The sequence below is a fragment of the Trichoderma asperellum genome, chromosome 6, assembly GCF_020647865.1.
Source record: "Trichoderma asperellum chromosome 6, complete sequence".
Taxonomy (NCBI): Eukaryota; Fungi; Ascomycota; class Sordariomycetes; order Hypocreales; family Hypocreaceae; genus Trichoderma; species Trichoderma asperellum.
The window spans coordinates 591,347-610,524 of record NC_089420.1 but is presented as its reverse complement, the minus strand read 5'-3'; the positions used below and the strand labels follow the sequence as shown (position 1 = coordinate 610,524).

Genomic DNA, 19,178 nt, shown 5'->3' with positions numbered 1-19,178 from the left:
CTGTCTGCACAGGATGCTCGGTGCTCAATGGCTCGGTGGCCGTGGCGATGCATTGGCGAGGCAAGGGCTCAAAGTTTCGCCTCCGTGAACTTCGTAAGCAGGAGGCAGATATGCATAAATCCATGGGACGAGTGCTTTCATTGTCTCGGCTTCTGGCGAGCGGAGTACCAGTCCTTGCGCATACTTGTACACGGCGTGGGGCTCCGCAACTCGGAGTCAACACGGCAACGCGCGCGTTCAAATAAGCAAAAATACTGTCAGGGGGGCTAAACTCAAGCTCCCGCCGCTTTGTTGCGGGCCAGCACCATCTGCACACCGAAAAGCTAGCTATGCTAATTGTCTGTCAATGGCACCAACTTGGGAAAAAAAATCCAGATCTTGCTGGACAATGCGTGCTCTCCACATGGGCCGCAGCCACATCCGCTTTTACCTTCTTATGTTGTAAGAGAGACCAACCAACCACCTCATAGACGGGGATCAATTGGAGCGTCTGCGTCTTTCTCCTCTTTCTTTGGGCATGGCAATGGGGATATACATTACGATATGTCTCTTCGTTTAAAGAAAGACTAAGAATCGATATCCAGTAGTATTCCGCCTCCAGAGTCACCTGTTGAGAGAGTTCCATGGCCCTTGACACCGCCTTTGTGAAGCCACCAACAAGCGGATGCATTGAGTCGTGCAGTGGCTGTGAAGATGGCCTGAAAAATCAGAAGACCACAAGTACAATATATACGTGATACTCTGAACTTTATGTCAAAGTAATAAGCTATTTTATACAACCATGCCAGTACTTCTACGACTCTATATAAAAGAAGTGCAACGCAGCATCAGCCTCAATACCCTGCCCATATTGGGCCGCGATCGCGTCACTAGCGCAATTTAGACATTACCCGTTTCAACAAACAAACATCTGAACAAGCAGATGCTGCAGATACTAGACAAACAAAGGGTCTAATTGATCTCCCCACGCATAGTCACCTGCTTGTCCCGCTGGGTAGATGCATGCATATACATATCCTCTGTTCTCCATAGGGCTAGGTCCTTCAAGGCAGGCATGGATCTAGGTGGACGCACATATCCTGGTCTCTTCACCACGTACGATGATGATGACGACGGTGACGTTTCTGTGGAGGACGATGCCGGCGGAGGAAGTGCAATAACCGATCTATCCTCATGCAGTTCTTCAAGACTCGCCATAGGTGTTAGCGTTGGCGTTAGTCCTACTACACAAGCTCCATCTTGATACCGCCTCTGTCCTAACTTCAGCTTCAGTCTCGTCCTCAATAATACCGATAGCCCTCAATATCTTATCCCAAGCTCTCGACGTTTCAAAGTTCTGAAAATCCTTTCCGGACCGCTGACGACAGACGCTGGTCTGCCATGAATCAATGACAACGGGAGTAAGAAAGAGGCTATCCACGCTGTTGCAGGCTTGCTCGCTGCGATATAATACTGCGCGAAAATTTAACAATCCCATCACCGGAGTAGCGCCAAGTTTACAAGCGTGACCGTCATACCTGAATGTGGATTTTGCTTTTGCTAAAATTTTATACCGCCTGCATGGCGCGTGCTCCACATGATTCGCGATAGCGCTTCAGCCGAGTGACGGCGTAGACTTGGTTGTGAAGATAGAGGGTCTCTAAGTGGGCGCCATAGAAGCGATTTCAGTTTGCCCCTCTTTTCTCTGGTGAGAGATCATCTGGTAAGCTCACGTAGATCTGGAGTATGGGCCTTGGTCGTCTTCTTCCATCTACACAATATTCCAAATCACCTTTTCTTGGAATATCGCAACTGTCCCCAGAAGACTGAAATGAGCACTACGAGCAACATCTATCCTTACTAATACCTTAACTAAAGAGACTGTTAGATTTAGTGTGAGAAAGTATTTCCCTATCTATGATAATTCTTAGTTCTAGTGTTAGTTCGTAGCCTGTTGCCTCGTAATCGTGAATTGAAGATGACTGGGAGCCATCTCGAGATTCGCGTTCGGAGATAACATCCTCAATTGGCATACCAAGCTTGCATTGTACTATCAACTGACGCCGACATTTCAAATTATAAGTCAGAAGAACTGTTATCGAAATAGTTCTATCATGGTCACATACACTGTGATGGAGTATCTGGATAGTGCTGCCTTTGTCGACGTTGTACGTGTCTGCGGAACTAGCACTTCAAGTCATGTAAGGAAGCTCGATCTCATTAAACCGCAATCGGCTATGAATGACGTAAATGCCCAGACGCGTTAGCCTCAGAGCGTATGGATACATTGGATACGGCACTTGTTTATCCAACTGCTACCCGAGAGGCGCCAGACGCGGGTTGTTCTATCAATGTCCCTTGATCCGAGGCCACCAGCTCTGGCCGGTGGGTTGTAATCATCGGCCATACGGTATTGTTATTACTTCCTAACATCCAGATAAAGTCGTCTAGATCGGCTCTCAAGATAAAAACTGTATAATCATCTGGGCCCTAGGCCATAAGTTTAGCACCCTGCGACAATATCGCTCAGCCAACATGCTGGCTACGGCCCGGGTAGGATTATTTAAATGTATACTAGATCTATAGCGTGAGATTTATTGACTCTGAAGTTATGAAATAATGGGAAAACGAATGAATTGACAGTATCGATGTGGCATCTCAGCACCTAGATACATGCACCTAAGCTGATATGACGCAGGTGCTTTAAGTAACAAGTTAGACGAGGATCCTATTATAGTGACCTTGTAGTTACCATTATCAGTTATGTATATACACTCGCCTTTCTTAGTGCTAAGCACACGAAATGCGCTGCAAGTTGGGATTGAGCCTGCAAACTTGAGCCCACTTAAGATTGGGGATGCGGAGCGTCTAGAGGATTATGTGATAGCCTACCTGTCTAAGTCAAGTCACCGAATCTATAGATCATTGACTTATCTATTTGCGAGCTTAATGTCACATGAGGCAATTCCCGTGATAATACAGTTAACCAAATCTCTTTGCCTCTTTCAGGTCTCTAGAGACACTTGCTTCGGCCAATAGTCCAAGCGTACTAACTAGGTAGACTTATAACTATATTGCGTGAAATTATTAACTATGGTATAGCCTTGGTCGAATATGTATGACCGGATATATATGGCCAGATATCCCGGTTTATTAGCCAAATTATCGTTCCTAAATGTACTTTGCCATTGTTGCGGCCTGTAGAAGCTAAAACACTAGATTTTGCGACAAGGAAGCTAAGATTAGACTCTTTCTAAATTCTAGAGAATCTGTGTAGTTCCATTTGACTTTGTGTGCTAAAACACACTTTGCCATCAATTGCACCTCAAATTGAAAGCTGCGAATCATTTTTAGAATGACACCAGATTAGCCAGACAGCTGCGGCCTTCGGCAGCTTGTAGAAATTTTTACACCATATCGCTTCGATGATTGGTGGAGATTTACCTGTGATTTAATTTTATTTTTAAATATAAATAGTATTCTATTCTATTGTGGCAAAATGACTAGGAGGCAGCACATCTGAAGGAGCTAGAGTTAATAAATAGAGCGTTGCACATGTGCTTTATCCTTGCTTATCCGAAATGACATTCGCCACTCTAATACCGATGAAGTATCAGTTCCTTTTCTTCAATAATACCTTATGGAGTAGTAGGGATACGTGCCAGGTTAATAGGGCTTCAAGAATTTTGATAGGAAATAACAACAGCCTCCAATAATTGGTAGGTATCACCTTCTCTTAATCTCAAATATCGCTTATTTCTTGACCCAAAAATAAGCAGATATGTTGTATCGAGTGCGAGCTTGATATGAATCTCCCCGCAAAATGATACTTCTTTAAGCTTATTTTCGCGAGTGTATATCGGCAGTTACCGAAGTGCCGACACGCCGTAAAGATTAACTGTGGAGATGAAACATACTCCACCAAAGACCGTAGATTAGACTCTCCAGGCGCTGTCCATGGGTAAATGATTGCGGAGATTCAAGGAATGATAATGTTCAATATTTTTTGGAAGCTCGTGTACTAAGGAAACTGATCTCTCACGGTTAGTTGTATGTTCTGTTATTTTCTCCAAGGTAGGGTTTTGCAAACCCTTTGGCCTCTTTACGCCTTGAATGGATTGCCGGCTTCGGCCAACCAGTCTCAACAATTCCATTTATATAGAATGTAATTACATGATAGAAAAGGGTGTTATGCCATTATCAAGCTACTTTTACACCAATGATCTATTTATTTATGCTTAGGAATTGACAAGCAGGAAAGCTGTGGCACTTGTACCGATATCAATTTGATGTCAACATTTAATATCCTTTGGTAGTATAGCCAATTTCATCTTACTCTCCATGGGTACTTCCACTTAAAGCCCATACATTTGCTAAGCTTGCGATATGTTACGACTGAAGCAGCTAAAATTACTTGTGCTATATTTCACCAAGTTTCCATTGAAACACGGACATATGTGAAACAAATAGATTAAGGCTGAAACACCAAGAAAGGGATGAACTAGCCCCTCTTGGGGAAATTTCCCTTAAACAATCTCGTAGAAAATCTTAGACGACTGTTGAAAGGTTAGAGAGTATTATAATAGTGAGTTCCAATTTAAATAGCTGGTTTGTATCAGGATTAAATGCGGCTTTAATTCTTTGCAACGTACTAATTTACAAGTACGATCTTGCTTCTGTACCTCTTAGCCCTCTGTATTTGCTAGGATCATCTGCCAAGACCATCTGATAGATTCCATCCATCACTTTCTCGGTCATTTGATGTCTAGAATATTCAGGTCGTCTTGCACCCACTGATATTCAATTGCGTCCTGTATCACCGAGATTGTGATTGGGTTGATTGTAAGTATGCTCTCAGCATGTATTCTTATTGCTCCGTCTCATGAGTTACGGAAGACCTAGCCGGTATTCTACTTTTTAGAGCATGTAAAAATCTAGCCGAGTCTCATGTACTTAGGAATTGCTGCGTGGTATTGCAAGCCTCACATAGAGGGCGGGCAAGGATCTGGACTGAATTTCTGTGAATTTTCCTAAGCCTAAGATTTTTCTAGGCTATGCCAGATTATGCGGCATCCGTACATTAAAACGTCAAACCAGCTTGTTGGTCATTATCGTTCCTACCAACGCCTGCTTTGTTCTCCCATCAGCACTAGAATCAACTTAATTCTTTTTTGTTCAACCTTAACCGATAATGCTATGTATACCTCCGATTTTCCTTTATATATCGGTTCCTTTCTCAATTTAACTCCTTTTCTTTCGTCCTTAGAGCTGAGAGCTGACAAATATGAACCTTGATGGCCGTGCACCTTGATAGTCTCTCAACCCCTCACGGCCTCCAGCTCATCCTATTCGCCACTCTGATGCGGCCTTTTGGTCATCGTGTATCACCAGCAGTAAATTAAATGAAAGATATACCCATCCTCCATCAAGGTTCACGAATATGCTGGCACTGATAGGCTTAGGCGTCTTGTTCTACCTACGAGACTGACTTTAGCTCCTAGAGCGCCCACTTGGCTTGATAGAACGAGACGGGAGATGGAGCTGATAAATGCCATGAATGGAAATAATATGACATACTTACCTTACACCGCCAAATATATAAAGCAGGAGAATTCCTTCCTCGTTGACATTCATCCCATCTCTGCCAGCCTCAACAGCATCTCCCACAAATACTACACCATATACCAAAGCAGATGCTGCCTTCAAGTCTCTGGCATACAGGTTGACATCAAGGCGTCTGTTAAGCAGACTGAAATCGACTCAATGCAATGCTCATACTCGAAGTCTGTGTGCGCTTTGAGATTAGTAGTCGTCCTCGTTTATGCCGGAAGAGCTATTGATGGGCGAACCTGGCCCTTTTCTCACAGGATTTTCTTCTCCCGTGTCCCCATCTGTCATTCAGCCGAGAAAATCTGTTCTGCTCTTTCTGGTACAGATATCTCAACAAAAAAAAATATCAGGGGGTTCCTTGTGGTTACTTGAGTGGGATTTAGTAATCGTGTCAAGTAATGATCATGTCAATCCAGCTTCTGATACGCGGCACTTTTGTGCTCCCACTCTGGCGCTTGCCTATTCACGGGACCTCACGGATGCACATATGGCCCTAACAGGGGAGTATTCTTTGATTCTGATATGATCACATGCTGCTGAAACGACTATTGTCCCATCAGCTCCATGTCTCTCCTGTCTTCCCCTTACATGGCGTTGGTTTGGCCATTTGTGGAATTATGAAGCTACTCTGGGCCGCGTGACAATTTTAACGGGATGGTCTAGGCCTATTTGTCCATCAGCCCCTTTTCAGCTTTGGTTATCATTCTTTGCTGTCGCTTACAGCGGTTGACATCCAATATTCATGTTGGTAAGCCCGTGGGGGTTGCCGTTAACGCCACATTGCTCACGCCTTCACCAATCCCCCATTTCCGCTTTCAATACTAGTAATGCTGTATTACGTCAAGCCAGAACTGAACAGCCGCTTTCTTCCCCTTTGTGAACGGCTCAGATCCCGTACATGCGCCCCCAAAACCAATCAATGGCCCCGTTGGAGATTCTCATGACGTGGCCAATACGCCCCTATTATCAACCGTCACGTCGGCCAACTTTCTTATCTGTAGTCCTTAGATAAGAGGGCCGTTTACTGCAGGAAATTCTTGGAAATCTTCAAGGATTTGTTTGCCCAGCAGTTTTGCCTTCTCCAATTAGGCAAGGAAACAGCCCCCGTGATTGCCCAGTGACTGCTATGAGGCCAAAGCTTTCTAGCTTTGCATATTTCCCTCATCAGCTCACATCCAGATGACTGGTCAGTTTCACATGATTGTGTCAGTATGTATCCTTAGAAATTGGTCTCTGCCCTTCCAAAGTGCAGACTCCTGGCTCTTTTAGCTACTCTCCATTAGCTATTGGTCGTGTAGTACTTCGTACCTATCGTATCATATTGACCTAAGCACCTGGGTTGATGGGAAAATATGAACCAAGAATTTGACACATATTCAATAGAACATAATTTCATTATAATCAGTCTATAGAGCACATTTGCCATTGATATGTACTTGTATCTGCAATGTATCTGCAAAATAACATTGTGTCTCTATGGCTTGGCAAACATATATCACACCATTATAACCACCTTCCATTCCAGCCGTTACTAAATATGTTTAGCATGTAACGGACCTGAATGCTCCTGCAGTTGCCACCTAAGAGAAAACTCTCTTGATGCCCAGCTTGTTGGCTCTAGCTGTTGAATTTGGGTTGCCACCATCATGCCCTCAGCCAATGAAGACATCGTACGACCGGAGTGGATGATCAATGACATTTCAAGGTCGGTGGCCGAACAGGAGCACTGACGAATACATGTGAAGATTTTCATGTCGATAGTTGGCCGTCCTCTAATAGCTTGCACTAGCTCGCGGGCTAAAATTACTGCATATGAGCTTCGACGATGAAACTAGCTAGTAGTGCAGGATTTAGTACGTGGGGAGTTGCAAGTGGAGATACTGGTGGTAGGTTCAAAAGCCAGAAGAACGCAGTATCGATCTGGATATAAAAGCACCAGCTATCGCCTGCTTTTTTCAATTTCTTGCCATCACTACAACCAGCAATCAGATCAGAAACACTCAGAAACCAACTACATTTGCAAACTTTTGACGACTTCCAGTCTCAACTTCAAAATGTCTCCTTGGTGAGTATATCCCAATCTCACTCCCAATAGCCTCCACTCTATCGTTTCTACTCTCTGGACGAATTCTTCACTTCACTGCTATATGCGTGCATATTTGCTCTATTTTCTACGAACAAACAATTTCACCTTGAATACATGCTAACACTTCTTGTAAAAGTGCCTGCTCCACCTGCAACTGCTCCGGCGCCTGCAGCGACTGCTCTTGCTGCAAGGTAAGTCTTAACAGTCCAATTTGATATAACATGCAACAGGCAGAAATCTAACAGAATTTCTTGTCATAGCACTAAGCATTCAATATTTTATCCAGCCACTGGAATGACACTGCATCTCGAGGGCGGCTTGTGGGCTTGGATGTGATTGACAAGACACCGCGGTGAATCATCTGGGCATATGGACGTCCGCCATGTACGATGTAGCAATATAAGCAATTGAGAAAATGAATCAAGATATTTTTTCAACACATATTTAGTGTATTGGTCCTTCTACTTGAAAATTGGATGATGGGTAGTTCATGCTGACATTTACCATAAACGTGCAACGATGCAAAGTAATTGTATACTCGTAGCTTAGCTGCGCCAGATAAAATAGAAGTTGATTATGAGTACGGCACGTCGGAGATGGACTATGACAGCTTGGAATGGCTTACTGAATAAGAAAGAGCATGCACAAGGCTACTGTGAATATTGTTTGGATTTATAAAAAAAAAAGAGAGAGAGATCAGGGCTAAATACAAAAGAAGCCCATAATCCAAAAAAATTGATGCCCACTATCAGAGTCGAACTGATCACCTTGTCATGTCAGAGAAGTACTAGTGACACGCTATACCGCTTAGCCAAGCGGGCTTCAAGCTATTGATGTTAGTGGCAAAAAGATGTTACTATATAAACTGTATTGCTAACTGACTCAAAATTTTTGGTAGTGATTTGACTCGTTCCCAGTGTTGAAATTCACTGATTTTCAGTCACGTCTCAATCTCTGTTGGTAAAGTCTATTGATGACATTAATATTTGTAAAAACACCATTTTTCTGATGCTCTCTAGCCCTTCATAAAGTAATTCTGCAGCAAACTATTTCGAAACTGTTATAGAAACTCCTACACTCAGTTGCCCACAGATCAAAATCCATGATTGTTGAACAAGGATGGGATTGATACTCATAGAGAACCACAAATATTATGATGGTTTTCTTTTACAATGTACTCTATTTATCATTAACGGCTAAATAATGGCTAGCTTGGGTCAACTCAATCGAGAATCGACGCACCTTACTCTCGTTTGTTGACAGAGGAATAGCTCAAATAGATGTTTCGCATCGGATAATTCAAAAGCCCCGCACAAGTCTCCGTAACTTCGTTCATGGTGTCAGTTATGCCAAGTCAGAGACAACACTTATCATCAGCATTTGGTTGCAGGTTTGCCGATTTTATGTCCGAAATAATTGCGGACTGGCAGCACTCTTCTGTGATATACATCTAGGTCCTTGGCCTTCATCTCATGCTGCTTCCGACGGGTCACTCATATAACGGCAGTTGCTCAATCATTATCCAAGTTGAGAATGCGGGGGGGATAATGGCAGTCAACCAAATGCTGGGGTAACAGGAACATGAACGATTTCCTTTAACCATTACCGATGACTTATCCATTTGTAATGTAACATCAAGCCATTTAGCGTTAATATCTATCTAAACACTCCGTAGTTGTTCCTCATATAAACGCAACGCGTGAGACATCTACCTACTTATTTCTGTTAGCATATATTGGTGGAGACGGTTTGCCGACATAAACGAGTTAGACCGTAGTTAGTGCTTGGAACATGCGGGCATTCAAACGCGCCTGATCTTTTTATCCAGGCAAGATCAACGCAACTACTCATATACAGAATTGCAAATATTTCCGACGGGAAATTTACCGCTGCGCTTCACAGGGAAATGTATAGTCCAAGCGATCTTATGAGAACTGACTTTCTGAAGTGTATAATTGGTGGGTTTAATGCACTTGAGATTTACTGCGTCTCCTAATTATCTTAGCAACGCCCGCATTGCGGCTTGTGGTGACTTGTTGTTAACTATAATGATAATATGGAAGGGCTTCATTTGCCGCGCCTCTGCGGTACCAGGGGTTCCCCATGTGGTGTTCTCATGATAAGGGTTAACATTCGGCTTGTTTATGGAGTAAAATTCGGGCCAGCTCTTCGGATTGAGAATTCAGCGTTTAGACTTCCTTTTTGATAATGGCATATTTCAATATGATAACCGACGGGCCTATAGTTTCATAGTTTACAAGTATAAATATAGCTATAATGCTGCATGAACTCATAGGTAAAAGGCAACTTTCGTGACTCTCAATATCGGCTCAGTTTGTTACCCAGTTACACGGTGGGTTCATCACGATGGGCTTCTCTCGCGCCTTGGCTGCGGTACTCACTTATGGGTCTATTGCCCAAGCCGCATACGATGTCTTTGACTATGTAGACCCACTAATCGGAACGAGCAATGGAGGTAACTACTTCCCAAGTTTATGAGTTTTAGATTAGAAACATTCAATAGCAAAAGAAAAGCTAACAATGCTCAAGGACATGTATTTGCGGGCGCAACTCTTCCCTTCGGCCTTGCCAAAGCGGTGGCCGATTCGGTAAATGATAATGCAGGTGGTTATGCCTCCGATGGTGGTCCCAGTGAGTCTTTTCATCAGGCTGGGAGACGTGTCGCAAGGGTGGAAGCCACAAACGAAGGATATCAACTTACAATGATGCTTTAGTTACCGGATTTTCTCATATGCACGACAGTGGAACGGGTGGTGTAAGTGCTTTGTCGTTGAAAGTAAAAGGTCCTTTAAACTAAGTGTTTTTGAAGGGAGCTTCTCTTGGAAATTTTCCTTTATTTCCGCAAAGCGGCTGTTCTGGTGGCATTCTTGATAACTGCTACTTTACTAAAACTGACCGTCAATCGATGCCCATTAACAGTTCCATAGAAGCCCATCCCGGCTACTTCTCGGTTACCCTCAATACTTCTATCAAAGCAGAGATGACCGTAGCCAACAAAACAGCACTATATCGCTTCACGTTTCCTGACGAGCCTGTACCAATGAAGGGTGGTGATGCGATGGGCGCAAATGTTATCCCATATGAGCCAGTGATCTTGGCCGATCTAACAGATCTGTCAGATTCTAGAAGCAAGGGAAGCGTGAAAGTTGACCCCAGCAGTGGGCGCATTACTGGTTCTGGCACATTCAACCCATCTTTTGGAGTCGGCACATACAACCTGTATTTCTGCGCTGACTTTAAGGGAGCCAGCATCAAAGACACCGGTATCTTCCAAAACAACAGGGCCGGAACAAACTTCAAAGAGCTCAACACAGAAACTGCGACAGTTACAGGCCCTCCTGTACCTGGAGGCGCTTTTGTTCAATTTAATAAACCCAGCAATAACCAGATCTTGGCTAGAGTAGGCTTGTCTTTTATCAGTGTGAACCAAGCATGCGGCAATGCCCAATCCGAAATTCCCAGCTTTGACTTTCAAGGAACACTTGATACGGCTGAGGATTCATGGAGAAAAAAGCTAGGAGTTGTGCAAGTCGATAACACAGGAGTGGACACCGATATCCTGACTACTTTTTATTCGGGGCTTTATCGATCTATGCTATCTCCTCAGGATTACACAGGGGAGAATCCACTTTGGGAGAGCAGCGAACCTTGTAAGTATTATATAAATCCTCGTTATAACGAATGAAATCCTATCATGTTAACTATGGCAGACTATGACTCTTTTTACTGCATATGGGATTCGTTCCGCAGCATCCACCCGTTGATTACGCTTGTCGACCCGTATAGCCAAACGCAGATGGTCCGCGGACTCATCGACATTTACCGTCACGAAGGAAAATTACCGGACTGTCGTATGACCTTTTGTAAAGGCTGGACACAGGGAGGCAGTAACGCAGATGTGGTTCTAGTTGATGCGTATTTGAAAGGACTTCACCAAGGTATCGACTGGCAGACTGGATACGAGGCGTTAATCTCGGATGCCGAAGGTACGTTCATTCTCACCTTTTGAAGCAGAATTCCATGCTGATTTACAATAAGACGAGCCTGTGAATTGGGGAATCGAGGGACGTGGCGGCCTGGCCAGCTGGAAGACGCTTGGGTATATACCCACTGATGATTTTGACCCCAATGGTAAGCTGCTCTTGGCTTATTACAGTGGACATCGCAGCATCAGATACTCACCCACCGAATAATAGGAGTTGGTACTTTCTCAAGATCCATTTCTAGAACAGTTGAATATGCCTTCAATGACTTCTGCATTGCCGAAATGGCTCAGTCGCTCCACAAGACAGCTGACGCGGAGAAATATCTCAAGCGCTCTAAGAACTGGAAGAACATGTGGAACCCAAATCAAAACTCTTACATCTACGTCACTAACCCCGATGGTTCGACTGGCTATGTCGACAGTGGCTTTTACGGGTTCCTGCAGCCGAGATATTTGAACGGCACGTTTGGCTATCAAGACGCCATGATGTGCAGCCCTATGTACAGGTTTACAGACTGTTATTTGGTTCCTACTGGCCATGAGGTGAGATTCCTCTTGTATTTCCTTTACTCTGCTTTCCCTATCATCTTACTTATTTACTAATTTTATCATAGACCTATGAGGGCAGCAGCTGGCTCTACACTTTCTACGCCCCTCACGACATGAGTGACCTCATCACCACACTTGGTGGCCCCGATACATTTGTCAAGCGCCTCCAATTCCTTCACGAGACTCCAAACTTGCTTTACTTTGGTGATGAACAAGCTTTCCTGTTGGTCTTTCTCTTCCACTATGCTGGTCGTCCCGGCTTGTCCTCGTACTTTAGCCACTACTACATCCCTTCACAGTTCAACGCTACCATAGATGGCATCCCTGGTAACGATGACTCCGGCGCCATGGGAGCTTTCAGCACTCTTGCCATGATGGGTTTGTGGCCAATGGGTGGACAGAACGTCTATCTTATCTTGCCTCCATATTTCCCTGAAGTTAGCATCAAGAATGGACTCACGGGCAAGACGGCGACTGTGAAGAACATCAACTTTGATGGAGGGTATGAAAACATTTACATCCAGAGCGCGAAGCTCAATGGGAAACCATACACCAAGAGCTGGATCACCCACGATTTCTTTACGAATGGAGGCGTGTTGGAGCTGACGTTGGGGAAGAATGAGAGCAGCTGGGGAACAAGTTCGTCTAGTCTGCCGCCTAGTTTGGATCTAGACATTTAGATTTGCAGACAGAATACTGCAAAATACTAAGATTATTTACTCAAAGGGACTTAGGTGTTTCATCTTCTCACTATCGCGAACAAAAACCGTTGTCATGTCAGTATTATAGCCGCCACAGCAGAGTATCATTGGTATAAATGTATCAAAGTATTAAGCACCCCCACCACTCTTTATTCGATTATAATGTTCTCGCCTAGCTTTCTCATGGGTAGTCTTCCCAATAAGCCCTCCAGCCTTCCGGAACTCCTCAGAACGTCCTTTGCATCTTCCGGGAAGGCCATCCTCATCCTCCCCACCCGTTCCCATGTTCCTCTTCCTGTCTTCTCTACCACCAGCAGCATCACCGTGGCCTCTTCCACAAACCACAGCACACTCATTTGCTCTCCTTTTCCATGCCGTGTTATATATTCTTTGATGCTGCCTATGCTGGCTTCACCTCCCAGACAGGCGGTCTCTGTGCCACTGCCTCGACTCATCCTTACGTCAACGCTGAGGCCACTGAACTGCCAGCCCTCAGAATGAGTTTTTGCCTTTACGCGATCTAATACTAATGGATTCTTCACGTGGAGAGCATATCTTGCTGGACGAAAGCGAGGGGGCGAACTAAGCTGCTCTGCAAAATCGTACACAACAGAACCGTCGGGCCCAAGTACCACCATTTCAGGCGAGTACGTCCACTGTACGGACGATGGCTCATTTCTCGTTAGCTGTGTTGCCGTGACATAGTGATGATTAAAAATCTTTCGACTTTTCATCTTCATCTCGAGATCGGCGGCGATTGTTACAGACGAGGATAGCTCGACCGGGCCAGACCATCCTGCCCATGACCAACTAGGCAAATGGTTTCTTCGTTGCGCTCGTGTGCCGACTTTATGATGCCAGAAGCAACTTGATAATGCGAATAGATGTCTCGTTCTCGGTATACCGTTGTTTTCTTCTGATGGCTCTGACGGTATAGGTGCCCATAGTGGGATACCCACAAGATCGCTTAGTTTTCCCTTTCCAAGCGTGTTCTCCATCTCTCGCCAAAGCCCCAAGCACGCATCTAACGAATCCTCATGTCGGCTCAGGTTCCTATTCGTGTATTTCGTAATATGCTGGTCTACTTCGCGGAACAGACTCAACGTGCTCGCTTCTCCCAGCTTCTGAGGTAATTTCTTCCACCGTTCCCAGCTACCGTCCATATATGACACCCCGTTGAACAATCCTGGGCGCACGAAATCACACATGCGCTTCTCTCCGGGATCGTGATAAAATTCAAGTGGTAAGTCTAGGGTCTCAGGGCACGCCAAACCCTCACACTCCCAATACATTTGCTGCTCTGTGAAAACCAAGCGTCGTCTGGAAAGAAGTCCTTCTTGGTATGTCCATCCTCTAGTGTACCATGTCGAACGTTCAACGAGTAGGCGCGGGTCCTGGAGACTCGAAACGAGAGTCACATTAGATGTAGTAAATTTGTATTTTGGTTGAGTAGGTCGTGATGTTGATCCAACTCCAGGCAATCCATGCATGGCATTCTCACCAGCAGCGGCGATAATTGTGACAGCAGCCCCTTTGTAAATCTCATCCATTCGATGTAGATGCCCCCTCCTCTCTTCAGGTTTCGTATCGTCTATGCAGAAGCGATCTACCCAAAGGTATCTGAAGCCGAGTTCAAGAGCTACCGTAGCAGCATCTCTAACAACACGCGGCCAATTTCCATCCTCTTGGGTATCGCCTCGTACGTAACTCAGCGCTACGTAGTCTTCTCCAAGGGATGCTTCGACCACCCGTGGAGGAGATTGGCCGCAGTCGATTAATCGGAATCCCTTGATCTCAGCTTGAATTGGTCTCCGTGAACATCGTCCTTGGTGGTGAGTGTCACAAAAGTGAAGCCACTCTCGCACAAGGCCTAGGTCGGCACTCTTGCCAATTTCTCGCCCCCAGATACCTCTCTGTGGCCAGAAAGCATCATCGGGTAAATTGAATGTCGGCGACGGTAATGGAGAGGATGTCTGAGATGGAGCGGTGAGCTTTCCTTCTGCGCCACTCCTTCCTCTCGCTGTGTCAACTAACGTCTCAGGCCTTGTTCGAAGCAACATGCCCGATTCTCGGAACCATTCAGGATCTACATCGGGATCCTGTCCGTTGGGAGCCTTTGTCTTGGAGATAACAGAGAAGAAGGCCGGACTGAGCCCCTTGGCTCGTCCTTTGGCAGGATGATCCTGCATCTTGGCTGAGTCGATGAGGTAGCTCGTATCGCGCGTTGACAATGCCACCAGGTTGTACTCCCCAGGTTCTTGGCTAGGAACATGAACCTCCCAGAACAGCTTACACATCGGACATGTTGCCGACCAGCGGTTCTCCTCCAGAAGCTTAAGTCGTGATACAAAGTGTTCTCTTGTCTCAAAGTCCGCAGCCCCGCCATCAGCTGGCTTAGTGAAAGTTGCGTCCACCTCATCTAAGGTTTCTTCAATTTCAGCTGCTAACCGCGAGCACGACTCACAAAGCGCTGGATCTCGATTCACGCCCATGGCCGAAGGAGGTCGTGAGTTTGGCCGTGAGCTGGAGGCGGCATCTGAGTGCGCCGATGGGGATCGGCTCTTCTGTCCGCTAAGTCGGCGGATCAGCGATGAGCGCCGCGACCCAGTGCCGTCGCTGCCACCCGGAGACGACTCAACGGTGAGATGCTGGATCATATTTCGCAGGGGGTTCCTAGACCGGCGACGCCCCGTCTCAGAAGCGCCGGGAGATGCGGCTCTGGGGTCCAGATGATCAGCCATTGTGCATTTTCAAGGATCGAATCCGTCTGATACGAGGCACTGTGCTGTTGAGCTCTCTGCCTGCAAGAAGCAATGTCGTTCGTAATTCTCGTCGAGCTCTCGACTGCTGCGTCAAAAGGGGCAGAGGGACGGACACAAGCGTGTTTTATGTTATAATACTGGCTTGTTTATGGCTGCTGCAATGCCTGGCTGCTAACGGTCAGAGAGTTGGAAGATTGGAAAGGAGCAAGTCTGTTGAAATAGCTTCAAGCAGCCAAACAGGGGACGAAAAGGGTCCGTGAGTCTAGCGAGGGGGTTTCAGTGCGTCTAAAGTGGTGGCGGCTTTTAATGAATCAGTATTTTTAAATCCTGTTCCATGTAGTAGGAGCTGCAGGAGCTGGGCGACGGGGATAGAGAGAAATTATACTACTAATTCAAGCGAGAGATTGTGTGAATTTGTTACTTGAAAGAGGAGCAGTCAAATATATAAACTCGCGAAAAGAGAAGCCATCCAGTAGGTATGTAGTTCTACATATTCACCTTTTTCGCTGCCGGACCACCTTATGGGCCCAACAACTGACCTATTATCATTGCATATTCCATTAACACTGTGGCACTAACAAACGCAACTGGGGAGAAAGAAGGGCGAAAAAAAAAAAAAAAAAAAAAAAAACACTCACAACTCGCCCCCTTCGCATGTGGAGTTTGCTTCATTTACTCTATTAATAACTGCAATTTTGCTGTGCCGCCCAGCGAGATAAAATATTGATCCCATAACCATTGAGGCGCAGGGCTGACGATGGCCACCCTGGCTCAGGCGCATTTCCCAGCAAGATTTGGGTGGAGAAAGGAGACAAGCCGCTGAGATTGCACATGATTTTTCCGCAATGGATACCTCATGCATCAATGCAAAGCTTAGCTCTTGGCTCTTTTGAAGAAGCATTAGAAACTAGTTTTCGGGCTTCGGCACAGGCACAAACAAATGCCCATCCTAGCGTAACTCCATGCCAATCATTGTTTCTGTGAGTGGCGCCGGCTGCTGATACTGGCGGGTGGCACGCGACTAGAAGAAGATTCAGGCAGCATTAATGACAACTAGGCCGTCATTAGGCGGCTAGCAAGATGTTGAAACAGCCTAGGATCTCTCATGGGAATGGGCTACTAGAGACAGCTGTCAAACGCGTGCTCGTCCACATCCACAGTGCAGTAGGATTTTGCGGGCGGCTCATCCTTTCATCGCCAACAATAGCTACGACCAACATTCCAGAAATGGCGTGTGCTTTCCAAGAGTCTTCGGCGCTTACAAGTATGCCATGCTACTGCATGCCTTGGTTTCTCAGCCTCACTATAAGCTCGTCTCAGCTCGTCTTACGATAGACCGAGCAGCATACCAGCAAGAAGCGCATGTAAGAGGAGGCAAGATCCGCAATGTGCCATTTTGACAGCCCAAGCGTGGAATCTATTTTGCTTCTAGTCTAGTCATTGATCCTACGCAGACTATAATACTTCGATGAATATGGACGAATCACACAATTGATGCCTGAGAAAAAAAAACACCTTCCCAGAGGAATAAAGCCCATATTCTAAGCCACCTTTTGTTGACTAGCTAGCAGCAACTACGACCGTCCCACTCCCCCACTTCTCTCCACTATATCGATCACCTTGCTCAGCATCTTGCTTTTTACAGTGTAGACCAGTCGGCTAACGCTATGATATTTGTACGAAAAAAGAGGCGAAGCTTAGGCGGTACGCTGAAGCTGCCTTCCAAAAATATGAAGCGTACCTGTCTCGAAGTTGCGGTCAATGATTTAAAGACAAAGCGAAATCAAATCAAGACAATCCAAGGCTTACTAACAATTTCTAGAGGCTGGGACGAGCATCTTCTTAGGCCGTCTAAGTTCGAATGAAGCAGGACTTGTCTTCAAGACGAATGCACATCTGTCGCGTGCTAAAGTCCAAAAATGCCGCTACATCCAGAGGTCTTGCGGCACAGTTGCTTTCCACGGCTATTACATGCCGTGTCAAGATGGTTGTCCTTGCCCAGCTAATCACAAGACCAAGCAAGGCGATGTAGAGGCTTGGACGATATTAGAGTTATTATTACCATCCTAAAATTTCTCAACTGCTTTCATGCTGGGCATGAATTCCGCATTAGTTTTGGTAGCCCTCTCTAGGGCGACCTACGCCTCCGCAGAAGATGGCGTAGCTCACGATGTCTCGTGTTGTGCGCTTCGAACACAGCGTGCCACTAGAGAAGCATTTCGATACCAAAAAAAAAAAAAAAAAAAAACAGCTTATTGATCATTCGTACATGGTATGCACAGGAACATATTTTACATAATTTCCCTCTTCATATGTATTTATAGATTCTTAGGTAGCTAGAGCATTCGCTCCAACGCCGCCACGACGCGTGAGTGCAAAGAGCACAAAAGACTGCCGTCAGAAATGCTTGCTTATTATACTATTGATATTGATGTCATTTTATGTGCAAGGCGATCAGTGTATGATGACTAGGGTAGGTAAAAGGCCCGTCTTCACCACAAGCTGCTTGCAGCTATTCCGGGCCCCATTGCATCCAAATTCCCACCTGTAATACTTCGGAGACTAATTATGAAGCGACAAAGGATATTCATTCATCTTGGATCTATTAGCCCTTGCTATAAGTTCGTGAGGCTCATTCCGTTTCGCAGAAGCCAGTGATACTATTATTGGCGTCATATAGGGTTCCAGATAGAAATATAAGCACTAGTTTACATCCACAGATCCGTCATACACTACTGCATTAAAGCATGTCGCTTTTCAACACGCGTATATTCATCTCAAAAGCTCTGTAACGCTTATTCAATATCCTTTAGTTGGCTGCCACGTTTCTTTTATTCCCCATCGCCAAAGTGATCCGGTTTTCCCGGAAGTGTGTTCAACCATCACAATACAGCTTCATGAGCAGCATACTAAAGTCGTGTGCGATGTCGGTTCAGCAGATGATTTTGCAAAGGTTCTTTCCTTCTTTTTGGCTGAAAATGGTGTTAGATGAAGCATCACAATTGAAGAAAACCTTCCCTTTACCTTTATATGCCAACGCAAATTTGAAGAAAAAAACAGAAACCTTTAATTTGCGCTTCGGTATCGTCTAAAAGTTTTGCGTATCAAACGTTGCCTTGAAAGTTGCGAATAATAATGGTAGCCCGCATTTTATTCTCAATCCCTTTAGGCCTGGATCATAGCCTACATATACTTTTAGAGAAGAGGAAATTATCCCTATCGGAATCTTAACCTTGAAGCCCATTTCGCCACCATTTACGAATCGCGGTTTGGAGGGTATGCATTATACAAATCTTGGGAAGATGATGCAAAAAAAAAAAAAAAAAAAAAAAAACGAAAATTGAAACAAAATTGTAGCGTAATTTCTCGCCAGAGGATTCGGGCAAACTCAGACCGTTGATAAAGTAATCCCTGAGGTGCTGTGCGGATACGCTCAGAGCGTTAAAATTCAGTTGTAGCAAGAGCATAGTGTAAAGAATAGAAGA

The 19,178-nt window shown here is 45.2% G+C and overlaps 3 protein-coding genes and 1 non-coding gene across 4 annotated transcripts; 2 read left to right on the top strand and 2 right to left on the bottom strand.

The window, feature by feature from the left end:
• Nucleotides 1-911: 911 nt before the first annotated feature.
• TrAFT101_009657 (uncharacterized protein) lies at nucleotides 912-1,492 on the top strand. The gene is made up of 2 exons (XM_066128721.1): nucleotides 912-1,213; nucleotides 1,273-1,492. The coding sequence occupies exons 1-2, from the start codon at nucleotides 1,055-1,057 to the stop codon at nucleotides 1,285-1,287; spliced, it is 174 nt and encodes a 57-aa protein (XP_065984841.1). The 5' UTR covers nucleotides 912-1,054; the 3' UTR covers nucleotides 1,288-1,492.
• A 6,922-nt stretch (nucleotides 1,493-8,414) lies between these two features.
• Nucleotides 8,415-8,496, bottom strand: TrAFT101_009656. The gene has a single exon. It is a non-coding gene; the product is annotated as a tRNA-Thr (tRNA).
• Nucleotides 8,497-10,042: 1,546 nt separating this feature from the next.
• TrAFT101_009655 (uncharacterized protein) lies at nucleotides 10,043-12,910 on the top strand (the record flags this gene model as incomplete). Its single annotated transcript, XM_024909786.1, has 8 exons — nucleotides 10,043-10,151; nucleotides 10,226-10,327; nucleotides 10,411-10,451; nucleotides 10,506-11,346; nucleotides 11,407-11,682; nucleotides 11,735-11,827; nucleotides 11,893-12,224; nucleotides 12,296-12,910. 8 exons carry the CDS (start codon nucleotides 10,043-10,045, stop codon nucleotides 12,908-12,910), a joined length of 2,409 nt encoding a protein of 802 aa, XP_024761408.1.
• Nucleotides 12,911-13,006: 96 nt separating this feature from the next.
• On the bottom strand, nucleotides 13,007-16,105 carry TrAFT101_009654 (uncharacterized protein). The gene has a single exon (XM_024908091.2). It carries the CDS (start codon nucleotides 15,670-15,672, stop codon nucleotides 13,081-13,083), a length of 2,592 nt encoding a protein of 863 aa, XP_024761409.1. The 5' UTR covers nucleotides 15,673-16,105; the 3' UTR covers nucleotides 13,007-13,080.
• Between the last annotated feature and the right edge of the window lie 3,073 nt (nucleotides 16,106-19,178).

Coding starts and splice junctions, on each gene's coding strand:
- TrAFT101_009657 (XM_066128721.1), top strand. CDS start 1,055: ATGGATCTAGGTGGACGCACATATCCTGGTCTCTTCACCACGTACGAT.
- TrAFT101_009654 (XM_024908091.2), bottom strand. CDS start 15,672: ATGGCTGATCATCTGGACCCCAGAGCCGCATCTCCCGGCGCTTCTGAG.